Source organism: Cynara cardunculus (assembly GCF_001531365.2).
Source record: "Cynara cardunculus var. scolymus isolate 2C chromosome LG 14, CcrdV1, whole genome shotgun sequence".
Classification (NCBI taxonomy): domain Eukaryota; kingdom Viridiplantae; phylum Streptophyta; class Magnoliopsida; order Asterales; family Asteraceae; genus Cynara; species Cynara cardunculus.
Window position 1 is genome coordinate 7,149,733 of NC_037541.1, and position 14,281 is coordinate 7,164,013.

At 33.9% G+C, this 14,281-nt stretch overlaps 3 protein-coding genes across 3 annotated transcripts; all 3 read right to left on the reverse strand.

The window, feature by feature from the left end:
• Positions 1–382: 382 nt before the first annotated feature.
• On the reverse strand, positions 383–1,015 carry LOC112526384. The gene has a single exon (XM_025136672.1). It carries the CDS (start codon positions 1,013–1,015, stop codon positions 383–385), a length of 633 nt encoding a protein of 210 aa, XP_024992440.1.
• A 75-nt stretch (positions 1,016–1,090) lies between these two features.
• Positions 1,091–6,504, reverse strand: LOC112526385. Its single transcript, XM_025136673.1, has 10 exons — positions 6,420–6,504; positions 4,857–5,027; positions 4,525–4,581; positions 4,030–4,458; positions 2,983–3,909; positions 2,747–2,894; positions 2,194–2,590; positions 1,677–2,085; positions 1,319–1,551; positions 1,091–1,165 (listed from the first exon to the last, which is right to left on the reverse strand). Exons 1-10 carry the CDS (start codon positions 6,502–6,504, stop codon positions 1,091–1,093), a joined length of 2,931 nt encoding a protein of 976 aa, XP_024992441.1.
• Positions 6,505–6,509: 5 nt separating this feature from the next.
• On the reverse strand, positions 6,510–7,142 carry LOC112526386 (ethylene-responsive transcription factor CRF4-like). Its single transcript, XM_025136674.1, has one exon. It carries the CDS (start codon positions 7,140–7,142, stop codon positions 6,510–6,512), a length of 633 nt encoding a protein of 210 aa, XP_024992442.1.
• Positions 7,143–14,281: the final 7,139 nt, after the last annotated feature.

Genomic DNA, 14,281 nt, shown 5'->3' on the forward strand with positions numbered 1-14,281 from the left:
CGTTATTCATAATTAGTACTTTCAAACCTTTCTTGCTTTTGACTCTGGATAAAGCAACATATAACTGACCATGCGTGAAGACCGGTTGTCATAGAAATAAACCAACTTTTGATAATGATTGTCCTTGGCTCTTATTAATGGTCATGGCAAAACATACATCAATTGGAAACTGTCTTCTTTGAAATTTGAATGGTAGTAGGTGTTAAGGACATTCTTGGAATGAATGTACGACTTCCAATATTGCTTCCTGACAATGTCAACACACGCAGTCTAGTACCATTACATAATCCAGATTTTTGATCGATATTCCTCAGTAACATGATAGGGACACCAACTTTTAGTAGAATCTTATGATTTGGTATTCCTGATAATTTAAGACCATTTAAAACATCAAGAGATACAAAGTTTTATCGAAGTCATCATGAAGCTTCTTCGATTCACATAATGTATCCGAACTTAAGTACTCATTTTCTTCTCCTGGAAACAATGACAGCAAGCATTCATTTATTTCTTGAACTACTTCATTTTTTGGGGCAAGTATTGCTCGTTCTTGAAAATAAGTTGAGTTGTTGATGTTTTCAAGAATTGAGGGATAGACAAACTCAATTAGTGCAGATATAGGATCAATGCAATCGGTAATGAGAAGATCATGAGGTATCTCAATAACTGCTTCACCATCATTATCACCTACAACTTTTCCTTCTCCTAAGTCCAAAATCCATTTTGCAAAATCCCTTGTTTGTTCAATTTCTGAAGTTTCACTGTTTGCAGTTAGCCTCATGTTTCTAGTCAACTTTAGGACTTTGCATTTTTCCCAAATGTAAGATGAACTTAATGATGCATTTACAATGTCTTGTCTACCTGCATTGGGAATAACTGGCAGAATCTGTCTAAAATCGCCTACAAAAACAATTACCTTATCCCCAAAAATCATTTCTGAGTCACCACTGCGTTGAGCATTGAAAATATCATTCATACTTCTATCTAATGCTTCAAATGCATGTTTATGAACCATTGCTGCCTCATCCCAAATTATAAAAGTAGTTTTCTTTATTAAGCCTGCAATATTACTATCTGGCAAAGAGAATCTTCATTCAGAATGAGCAGGATGTGAAAACGAGAGTGTGCTGTTCTGCCACCGGTAAGAAGCAAAGATGCAATACCACTGGAAGCAACATTTAAAACAATCTGTCCTTTAGATCTTATTGATGCAACCAAGGTCTTCATAGGAATGTTTTGCCTGTTCCTCCATGTCCATAAACAAAAAATACACCGCCTTTTTTATCTGCAACTGCAGTCATGATTTCATCATACACACCTCTTTGCTCCTCTGTAAGAGAGCAGTTACAAGGATGTGAAACTCATCTCCTAAATTATAATGATTATAATCCAGTTCTTCTGCAATTAAACAGTTGTTTGAGGATTCAAGCAAATCATTATCAGGATAAGGCAATGTGCTGAAGTTTTTCAACGTCGAATTGTTACGAAGCAGAATCTTTTCAATTTCGAACAAAGTTAGATTCTTCACTTGCTCTTCATTAAGAGATAAATCTGTTGAAGATAATATAAATGAACATAGTTCGTACATGAAATTAAAAGTAGACACAATTCAATAACAATCATAGTTTTTGATAATAGTTGTGTAAGTCTATGCTTAAGATATAGAATTAACATACCTGCTGACTGTAAAGCAATTTGTTGATTGTACAGAATCCCATCTGCTAAGTATTGYCATGTTTTTTCCCAAACAAATTCAGGTCTAGATAAACTGTTTGATAGCAGCATGGTTGCAAATAAGAAGCGGAGATAAAAACCAGATGCAGTTAAATTTGCTTCTTCAATGGCTTCAATATATTCCTTGTCATCGTCTAAAAGCCCAAGTGCATAACATGCATCTCTGAAAGTTGGAAATGTTTTTCCATTAACTGTACGAATATCTTCAAATGATTTAGGACCTTTGACTTTATTCAACAAAATTCGTAAGTAATACCCTTCTCCTACAGTAGGAGAAACTGAATGAATCCGTCCAATTGAGAACCCTTTTTTCCTTCGATCCCAACATCGTTCATCCAATTTCCACACAAACTTTATAGGAAATTCAACGTAACTGAGTTCTCATGCCTCTTGATAAATTTTATTACAATGCATCCAAGATATGAACATTGAGGACGCCACAGATGGTCTGTTTAGTACATTATCAATATTATCTTCAACACCAAACACTACTTGTTGTTGTCCCGGAAGATGAAAAGAAAGTCTTAAAACAGAAGGAGTCCTATAATGAACATCATATCCAAAAATACGCCATGAAGCTTCACATGCAGAAAGGTATCTACAATCATAATACTGTTTTATCTCATCAGCAGCATTGACAGTGACCGCATCATCACTGTTTTCTACAATTGCAACAGTAGCTCTATCTGGACCCTTTTTGATGTATTTGAACAGATACTTGATTGAAGATGCCTGATTGCACCACTCAACATTGATGTGGGCTTGATATCTTTTCAACAGATATATATTATATGGAACGACATTTCTGTTGTGTAGTTTAACACCTGATTTCTCAATAAAACGTCCATCCACTCGTCTGCGGTATACAGGATAACCATTAACATCAATTAAAGTGTGTTTAGAAAATTTGTTTGGATATTTTTTTGAACACTTTCTTTCAACCATGCATGGACAATTAATGTTTTCTTTACCACATGGTCCGTGCATCATGAACTCTTTTACAAGTAAGTACAACTCTGGATCACTGTTTTTGTCTGGGATTTCAGCTGAGATGATAGAATAAATCTGTTCAACAGTCGGTAGCTTGAAATCTCGATGCATAAACAGACAGATATGACTGTGAGGCAAGCCTTGCTTTTGAAATTCAATCGTATAAACAACTACAAAAAAGTTACAATTTAAATTAATAAAGATAAGTCTAAAAGTATAAAGAAATATGTTCATACTGTTATCATAAATTGAACATACCTGCTTGAATTTTTCCAAATAACTCATTCTCTTTTAATTCCTTAATAAGTGCATCAAGCTTGATCTTAAATAAACGACAAAGCATGTCAGGCCTGTCGTCTGGATTTTGGCATGTGTCCTTAATAAATCTTCTAACTTCTGGCCATTTTGGATTGCAAGTCATGGTTAGAAACAAGTCAGAATATCCATACCATTTACAAAGGGACATTGCATCCAAATAATTTTGCATCATGTACCGAGCTCCACCGGTGAAAGAAGAAGGTAGTATAACACGTTGTCCAATGTTTGAAAGATCACACTCTTCTTCTTCTTGTACATTGCATAGAGAATCATATGTCTCGCACCTTAGGAGTTTCTGCTGATTACGTATATAATGTAATCTCTCAGTTTCAATCATTGTGTATCCATCAACAATAAATTGTTGTAGAAGCCTCCTTGCATTTAGAAGTAATAAAAACATATTTCTTCTATCTTGAAGTTTGAAGGCGAAGAACTCCCTCATTGTTACAGTTGTTCTTTTACGTTTGCTTGAAAATGTTATCTCTCTATGAGGAATATCAACTCTGTAACCATCTTCTTCATATGGAAATAACAACGGGTATTGAAGAGGAAGATAAGAAGGATGTAATTCACTTATTGATTGTAAATAACTTGTCTGATGTTGTACAATGATATCTCTTTTTTCAATTGTACCACCATCATCTCCAACAATTAAAGCTGCAACTTCTGAAGCTGTTGGAAGGTTATATGTTCTACCATCCTTTTCTCTTTTTCCAATCAATCGTAACTTTACCTTGACATCCGGGTAGCATTCAAAACAATCTCTTGCAATTCTATAAGACTTCAGTAACACATTTTTTGCATCTAGTATGTCCTTTAAGTATTGAATAATCTCAATATCAAGGGAATCAGAATTTGATGCAGAAGCTTCTTATTTTTCAGTAACAAACATAAAATCAAAGTGACCATTAATATAACCATACACTATAATTGAAGTAAATCTATTAATAAAAATTTTAATAAGGATGAATGCATACCTAAATGAACTGTGTCTATTTGCAACTTCATTTTCAGTATCATATATGTACAGTTGAGAGAACTTCGGTTTTCTTTCATCTGCTGGTAGAAGACTACCCATCCTATGRTAGTTTTGACCATTAAGCCTGTATATGTGTGGTGCATTTCCACTATTAATGGAAGTATCAATTTTGCCACCCATTGATGTAAATGAGAACATTGAATTATAACGACGAATGTTCTTCATAAAGTATTTGCTTTTTGAGTCCACACAACGAAACAGATTTAAGTAAGAAGAATCCATCTCTTTCTCTTTTGGAAGTTGAACTTTGCCATAAAGACAACAAAGGGAGTAACTTGTTTTCGTCCTGTATTTTTTCCTTCGAAGAGCTTCATCTTTCCATAGTTTTGCATCACAACATTCACAAATAACACTTTGATCACCGTGATCCGAGTAATCTGTTTAATAAATTTGAATGTAATAAGTAATTAGAAGTATTAAACATTTGAGTATTCAATAATTACCTTCAGATATTCCTTCAATTTTGTCTATAATCGTTACTAGATGGTCCGCTTCTTTATCTGATGTAATATCAACGATTTTTATATCAGCTACATTTATATTCGTTCCTTGTAATCTATGATGCCCTAGTGATAACCGAACCATAGAAGAAGCTTGATCTGTTGTCGATAAAGGGATGGATGAACTGGCGGTAGAACATAACCAGTAGCGTTTGTTTACATGAACACTTGTTGTTTAAAATATACAAATTTAAGTAATGTAAGACATTTGTTAGTTTTGAAAATTTGTTTGGAGCATTCCTTTAAAAATAAGGTGTACAAGAAGTTACACATACCATTAGGACTATCAGATAATGGATTTGTGATAGTCATATCTGAAGAAGAATGTGGCAAGTTTGTATGTTGAAACTGTAGACATTTGTTTGGATCCATATTCTCATCAGGGTAGGGAATATTATTCCTCCCAGATGAAGATTGTAATTGCCCACCATAATTTGAGATATCATCTGTAAAAAGTTACAATAAAGGAGTAATTTCAAAAAGTGACTTCCACAAAATTCCTGAGCAGGTAATATTTGTCTCAATGAATATAAAATTCAAAATGCTTTTCAATTAGTTACCTTCAACATTTGATGATGTAGATCTCACTGATTGTATACTTCTATTCAAAACCGTCTTTCTAAATTTTCTCCTTTCTCTAGAATCCATGGAATTTCTTTTTTAAAAGATCTGCAAGCAAATTAATTTTTCAACAAGAAAGCATTACATGAAGTTAGTACATGATACAATATTAGAATGAACAACCATGAGAAAATGGATTCGGTTAGACAATTGTGTTACATAATGCCTTTTTTGAATGTAGTAGGAAATTGAAATTGTCTGTGATAACAATAATCTCATAAGAAGCAAATCATTACCCAGACGAGGCAGTTGTGGCAACCGTAAGTTAATGGTCTAAATACAACGTAAATGAAGAAACTGCTTATCAGTTTTTGTTTGCACGTTCGTTTTTCAGAGTTATGTACCAGATTGTTGGACCAGAGCTAATGAAAAGGCCTAAAAACATTTGAGTGTTGTACGCAGAGCTACACTCCACACACAGAGGTTCACTTACGGTTCAAATGGATCTATTTAAGTGGCATTTCTACCTTTACACGTTTATTCTCCTTTTTTTGTCGCTTAATTGATGTTTGACATATCTAAAAACAACTCTGATTTGTTCTATAGCTAACAAAGTGTCAGTCTATTGTATCTAATGTAGTAAGTCTGGATATACAAGTCTGGACGAATGTGTCTTTATGTAAGTGCATAATTGTATTCCAGTCTTACACGGTAGCATTCCTTACGAATCAGAGAACGCATCTTAACTTATTCTCTAAAATGGAAATTCAGAGTTCTAACCGCTTGAACATGTTCAGGACAGAGGAAACTTCTGTGATATGTATATTTGTCACTAAATCTGAAGTCGCTATCTCCAGACTTTTGGCTTATGTACACGAAAATCTGGATATATGATGCCATGGGTAGATTCAGAGTTGTATGGCAAAGGTAGAAGTTACATCAAACATACAACTCATCACAAATCTCCAGTCATATTCCACAACTACAATTTAGATTTCTCTTCAGCATTTATGACATTTACGTGAGTACGCGAATAACTGCCTTTAGACTTAAACTCTGTATATGGTTCAACTCATTTTGTGACGTATATATATTTTGTAAAAATACAACTGTCTGAAGAATAGAATAGAACTAATCAGGCAGACGACAAAATGTTAATCAAACATAGGCATTCATACGATATTAAGAAAATAATACAATAGTACTTAATTAAACAACTCCAACAACTAACTAAACTAAGTTTCAGCCATTTTAGGAAAACCATAATTCTAAAGTACTGTCTGAAATATCTTCGAAGTAGTAATCTATTTTTAAAGTTGAGGGAGATCCACATCCAGTCTCAGAAATAAATCCAGGAGCCATAGGAGTTATACAAAATCATCAAAGAATGCAACTTCATCATCAAGTTGTATTGAATCAAAAGATTGATAATCCGAAGGTGGTGCATTTGCAAGTGGAAGCTTCAGTGACATTTGTTTGGGATCATGGTTGGACATTGATGTAGTATTCGTTGGGGGTGGTTTTTCTATAGCCGTTGGCAAAACAAAATTTGTAATAGCAGCAGCACCATGGAGTTTGATGGCAGGATTATCATATACCATGGCAGCTTCCTCCGGCGTATCATATGTTCCCAACCACAGCCGTTGGCGTGTAATCGGATCCTTAATCTCCGCTGCCCATCTTCCCCAACGTCTTTTCCGTACTCCTCTGAACTTTCTAACATTATCCTCTGGAGTTTTCTTCTTTTTGATAGTTCTCTCCTTCGAATCTGCAGCACATGGCCTGTTTCTGGTTTTCGTCATATTGGCATTGACAGGCATCATTCTAGGTTTGCTTGAAGGTTGTATGTWAATTTCATTAGTATACTTCTTTACATGCCACCGTTCAAAAATGTAGTCATCTTCATCTTCTGAAGAATCAGTTGCATAGGGATCGGTCATTGATATTCTGATAACTTTTGGGAATGGAGAATCTTCTTGATTAGAAAACTTCTCTGACATTGTCGGAACCTCCTTTGTTATACGACTTTTGTGCTCCGTTTGTTTAATCGGAGTGAAAATGAAACAGTCCTCCATGAATATCTGGTTTGCAATGAAGGAGAAGAGAAGTTTAAGAGTCGATAACGGTGGATAGAAGAGGAGAGGGAATATTTTATTTCAACAATTATCGGATTTGAAAAAAGTATAAATTTATTTAAAACTTTGGAGGTTATTTCAACCGTCACTATGAAAAATATCTGTATATATTTAATAATATATGTCCTTTAAGGTTTCCAATAAATTTCTACACTACACCCGAGTTTCCTTTATTTTGTGTCTATTTTCAGATTAAAATTAGATGAAACAATATTAGGGGTTAAAGGAAGAAAAAAATGAATGAATGATCTCTGCAGAGAAGAAAATAACTTGTAATCTGTGAGGGATATTGCCATATTTGATGCAATCACTCTGTTTTTTATATTTATGAAAAGAAAGGTGATTGCATCTAATCACACTTCATTCCTTTCAAATCATTTTATAAAAAGCAGATTGGTACTAAGGTATTACTGGAAGAGTTAGTATGTGTATATACAATGTTTAAATGTGTATGTGTCATTCATATTGTCACTGTGTACAAATTTCCTTTTTAGTATGCTTTTCATTAGCTTTGACATCAGACGATTTAATAAACTGAAGGGAAGGGCTATATAATTTGTTTATATGACTTTAAATATATTCATTTCATTTTGTAACATATTTTACATATGACTTTGTCTTTATGCATAAAAATGTATAAGATTTATATACATGTTCAAAACCTTGAAGCATTCAATTCTTCATAAGCTTTTGCATAGAAACAGTGTTTTGGTGAATCTTGTTTTCACTTGCAATTAGTGATTGTATTATATAAATGTCGAAATAACATACTTCATTTAGGCGGAAGACCTAAATGTATTATAAGTTACATGTTTAAATTAAGTTATAACATTATCACTTAAAACAACTTATATGTTTACCATGTTATGCAAAGGATGAAGTATAATGTTCAAGTATGCTATTCAGACTTTTAACTATTAAGTTATAACATTATTACCTAAAACTAACATTCGGGAACTGGTTTCAAGGAACTCTTTACATTGACAATCAAGWATTACTATTTACAATGTAAATCGAAAATCTGAAGTATTTTTAGTACTATTTTGGATCCATATTGCATAGTTTAAACGTTAWTGCACATTGTACGTGTGTCAAACGACGTATGAAAGTTATTGTATAAGTCTGTAACCAAACAAGTCAGAGTTAGCCTCTAACTCTTACATTTAATTGTGAAATAAATATGTCTTTAGAAGTTTTTGTGATCACCGAAATACATTATGGCATAACACGTGTAGAACCTATTAGAAGGTCTGTTTGAAGAATGGAGTCACGATTGAAAGACAAAATGTTAAAAAACTTGCGTCACTTTAAGCCCAAAAGGGTACAGACTTATAAGTTTGAAGTACACCTGAGATTTAGAAGCGGAGACTGAAAGTATGATATGTAAAGATACAACTATTTTCCAAAACTTAAGTGCAGAGCCTCTGTGTAGCACTGTATGAAGCACGGAGGTAGTGTTACACTGACATAGCACTTGCAGGACCTTTGTCATGGTCTGTATCAAGAAGGGGAATTTCAACGTAGACCATGAACAGACGAACCTCTTTTTTAACACTTAAGTGCAGAGCCTCTGTATAGTACTGTATGAAGCAGGAAGGCAGTGTTAGAGTGACGGCATAGTATGTGCTTAACTTCTGTGAAGGTCTTCATGAATTTRGGAAACATGAACGTAGCACCTGAAGCGACAAACCTCTTCCTCAACATTTAAATGTAGAGCTTATGTATGCCTCTGTATGAAGCACGGTGACATATTGATGGTGTAGTACGTGCAGGCCCTCTGTCAAGGTCTATATGAAGAAYGGATTCAGGGTTGACAGCCTCTAAGGTGAACAAACTTCCTAGAGTGTAGACCAGGTACGGTGTAGATTTGCAAGTGTGATGTACACTTCAAAAGTATGTCTTTACTGTTGAAGGTAATGCATGAAGACAAAGAGCTCTTTCTCAACACTTAAATGCAGAGCCTCTGTGTAGCTCTGTATGAAGCACGGAAGCAGGCTTAGAGTGACCGTGTATCACGTGCAGAGCCTTTGTGAAGGTATGTATGAAGAAGGGAAGGCTCAACGTAGAACATGAATAGACAAAGTTCTTTTTCATTACTTAAGTACAGAGCCTCTAAGTAGCTCTGTGTGAACCACGGACCGTTGCTAAATCTCACCGCGTGTCTGTTGCAGAGCCTCTATGAAGGTCTGTATGAAGAACCGAGTGAGGCTTGGGTGACACAAGTGGGAAAAAAATTTCAAAGTTTAGACTCGAACCGTCCAGAGTTGCACTTCGGAAGTACTCACAGAGTAAGCGGCGGGCCCTGAACGTAGTGCCTGAAGAGAGTGAGCTCTTTCTCAACACTTACATGCAGAGCCTGTGTGTAGCTGTGTCTAAATCAGGGAAGCAGAATTAGACTGACAACCTACTACAAGTAGAACCTCTACTAAAGTCTGTATAAAGAAAGAAGTCAGGATTTGACAGACACAATGGTGAATAAATTTTCTTAATGAAGACTTAGATGGTCGACAGATACAAGTTTGAAGTCCATTTTAGAGTAATAGATTGAGTTTCAACGCAGTGCATGAAGACACAGAGCTGTTTCTGAACACTTAAATGCAAAACCTCTGTAAAGCTCTGTATGCAGTACAAAGCCATGGTTAGATTGACAACGTACCACGTGCAGAACTTTGTTGTTGTCTGTACGAAAAATGCCAAGCAAAAGTGTAGTATATGAAGAGATAGATGTCTTTCTTAACACTTATGTGCAGAGCGTCTATGTTGCCAATGCAAATAAGTTTAACACTAAATCCAAAACAAAAAATAATGAAAGCTTATTTGAAGTTACATTCACCAATTAACAGATCATTGTAGAAAATAAAATTCAATCACCAAAACAATAATGAATACGAGAGACAATGTACTTGTACACCGTAATCATGAATATTGCTTTTGAAGTGGAGAAATTGTTAACATTCTTGTATCGACTCCTTATTGTTAAATTAGGAACAACGAAGAAAAACATAAGAAGTTCTCGATACTGCAATAGAAATTCAAAAGAAAGAAAACTAATACTTTAATTAATAACATAATTCTAATTGAAGGTAGAGGTTAAAAATGATCTCTGTTTTACATTAGCTATTCAGAAAATACAATATGAGTGAAATAAAAGTACATTGATTGAAAGGTAAAAAAATGCTAAGACAAAAAGCTCTAGATGTTTTCAAGCCTGCAAAACTTCTGATTTTGATTCCCTGCTTCATACAGAACTGCRCAGACGATCTGCCTGTACCAGGCATTGGACCTGAAGTTTCTTCCATATTCGTTACAGATCTACTTTTCAACTGGCAAGAACCTCTTCGTCCAAAAACGGTTAAATACTTACAAGAAGATATAATTTTCATGAACATGAAAATCAAACATTACAGAAGTTTGTACTCCAAATGAATTTAATATCAAATCCAACACAAATGATAATGAAAACTTGTATCATAACATATTCACCAATGCATAAATAATTGTCAAAAAAAAATCCAACCACCAACACAATACCCAACGGGAGTATCACTGAAATTGTTCATTGAAAAAAAGAATATTATTTCTCAACCTTAGGGATCTTTAATGTTTTTGTAGCCAATCCTTTTCCTTCCTCATCGGCATCATACAAACTTTCAAAAAGCCGCTTCCTTTCAACTCTTTTGCTAAGCCTTCTCACACACAACTTTTCTTCTGAATCCGGACTGTCTGCAGTGTTTTTATCCGCATCGGATGGTGTTGCATTCTCACCAGTATATGAAACAACATCCTTGAAATAAAACAATCATTAGTTGTAGCATTTGAAACACTAATTGCTTGTAATTGTCTTTACAACTTACATTGAACATGGCAATTATAGTACCTTTAACTTCTCTTGGGAACTGGAATCTGTTGAATGCAGATTTACTGATTCCGATTCAGCACGCTGCAAAGTAAATGCTAAAATAATGTTAGAATAATAAAGCTTTTAGACTAAATTGGATAATACTTTTTGCAAACTAAAATCAGCACCTGTTGAGAAGCACATTTCAGCTGCAACTCACTCAAAATGGAAACATCATCTGTTAGCTTTGAAATGCCATAAATGAAACAGATGTTCTTAATATTGTAGTCAGTTATATCAATTTTTATTGCAAACCTCCGATCAAGTAAAACATCCAACTCATCTGGAAACATGTCTACATCACCACTCTAACAAATAAAACAAACAATTGTTACATTAACAGGTATTTGGAATACTAAAAAGTAACCGTTCAAAAAGGATAAAGAGCTTAAACCCTACCTTTTTAACTTTCTCATACAATTCTGTTGTCGTTTTGTTCAAAACCTTATTATCTTCTCGATCAAACAATGTTAATGATACAATTCTTGTATCATCTTGAACTCTCAAAGATATTCTAACCTATATGATTATTAAGTGAGTATTAATGTGAGTGTGCAATAATTAATGAAAAACACGGTTATTTAATTGTTACTTACTTTGCCAACACTTCCGTCTGTTTACCTYTGCACCTATCAGTCGTACAATCAAAACTCTCCCTCTCTTCTTTCATACCAGAGTCATCATTCTTGTCACTAATAATGTACGTGGGTCGAACCTTGCGGTTACACCTTGTGCAACCCATGTAAAACCAAGGAACATCTTTTCTAAATGCTTTTATTGTTCCTAATACAATTAGTGATTTGGCCTGTATAAAGTACAATATRTTACACTAAAGTCCATTTACTCGATGTAAAGACACAATTTAAAACAATCATTACCTCAACAATCTCACTGATTTCAACAATATTTGCTCTACTGGTTCTGTCGAGAAAATCTTCACTATATGAATAGGACATTCTAGAGAGCATTGAAAGTTGTTGTGACGATTTAGCTTTGCCACTTTCCTGGTTCAAACTATTGAATTAGAGTATCAGTACAAAAACAATGGGTATAAGAGAAATATAAGATATATAACAAAAATAAATAATAAATTAAGATTGCTCACCTTTTCTTAAAATATTTAATTTCATCAATGTCCAAATTGATGAATAGCCTCGTACCATTGAATGAATTAGAAATAAATGGCCTTTTCTGAAACAATCAAGTGAAACAAGTTAACACAACATTTCTTGAAGAACTATACATGTAATGAATAAGGCTAACCTCTGTAAATTTTCACCATTGCGAATTGAATAACAAGAACAAAAATCCCCTTGTCCTTGTTTGTAGAAACATAATTATTCAATTCTTCAGCGAAAGCATCCCACAATGTAACTTGTATTTTAACTTCCTTACATAATTTGTAAGAAAAGAATTATATAGCTTCTGAAGATCATTGTAGTCAATTAAAGTGAAATACTTACCCCAAATCCTTCAATTCAAGTTGCATTCTTCTTTTGCCTTTTCCATTGCTATATGGAAGAGTCACTATAGTCTCACAAGCAATTACCTCCCCAATTACATCTATGTAATGATAAGAAAGTTAACATGACAAGATGTAACTTCAATCAATGTAAAGTATATAATTTATTTAAACAATACAATCAATGTAAAAGGATTTAATCTACTCACCAACTGCAGTATGTTCTGGAATACTTTTGGATTTAATGTTTTCAAATTTGACAAATGAAAATCCAAAAATGGAACCTTTAAAATCCCGGCAATTCGAAATAGAAGTCTTGTAATACAAATTTAACTTGTTTGTATTGTCGACTAACTTGTACTTCGTTGCATATCCAGCAATTGTCGGATTATTGATAAAAACTGCAGCCCCTTCTTGAAGTAAGTTCCTGAACTTAGGAACCCATTTTTGCAGGACATTTGCCTGTATTTTGGTGCCCTAATAGCATAAAAATGAAAAATTAATGAACACTGATATTGTGAAGATCTTATCCAGTTTAGAAAATCATTCAATATCATGATTTCAATACTAAAGTTCCAAAAAGATATAAGAATTTACTTCTTCATCCATTAGTATCATTTCAATGGAGTATATTTCATCCGGATTTTTAAAAMYCRKTTGCTTCCACAACCTCACAATTCGAACCTTGACAGTGAAATCATCCTTTTGTATGTCAAGTTTGTTAATGAATGTAATATTGTTTTCAGCCATTAAACTGTAGAARCGAAACCATGTATTAATTTATTTAAATATAGAAGTAAGTTAACCAAAAAAAGCAATCATACCTTACAAAAGAAAAGCAATTCCTTTTGATTGTTCTTTTTTGATTTTGAGAAAAGTTGTCAATCTGAGTAGTGAGAAGTTCGGATATTAAGCGCACTGCCCACGTTTGAAATTACCAGATTTTATGGTGATCATAACTGACGATAACTCATATTTTGATTTTATGAGTTTATGAAAATTCTTAAGTTGTGTACTCTGTCCACGTTCCAGTATGAACGTGTTGTACCAGATTTACGGCTTCAGTTATGTAATTTATCCACGTTCAAGTATGAACGTGGTGTACCAGACTTATGGATCAGTTAGAAATTCAGACGTGGGCAAGTAATAACTATGTATATGATAGGTCAGGAAGATTTTAATATGGGCTTTAACAATTTTACTCACTATCATAACAACTAATTTTGAAATATTGAAATTCACATGATGAAGGGTAGTTGATAAGATTTATATAGACATTGAAGTGCATTCCTAAGAAAAACTTTTAGCTAAACACAGTCTTTTTAATAAGTATTGAAAATCTTGACCAAGTCTTTGTACGTGCAAATTTGTAGGCTGAGGAAGTCTTCTCATGCCGTCTATTGTGAAAACATATTTATGAATATGAAGTAGGTTCCATGGTTAAAATGTTGGGTATAAGTGCGGAAGCAAGAAATTCACTATGTACAATGCAGAGTTGATCATTTTGATATGGAGTTTAACACCTTCATGTCTTTTGTAAGGATTAATTTAGAAATATTGACTAACATATAACAAAAAATATTGTATAAGGTGTATACAGATGTGGAACTGCCCGTTGGTGAGAATTTGTTATCCTACTGGGTC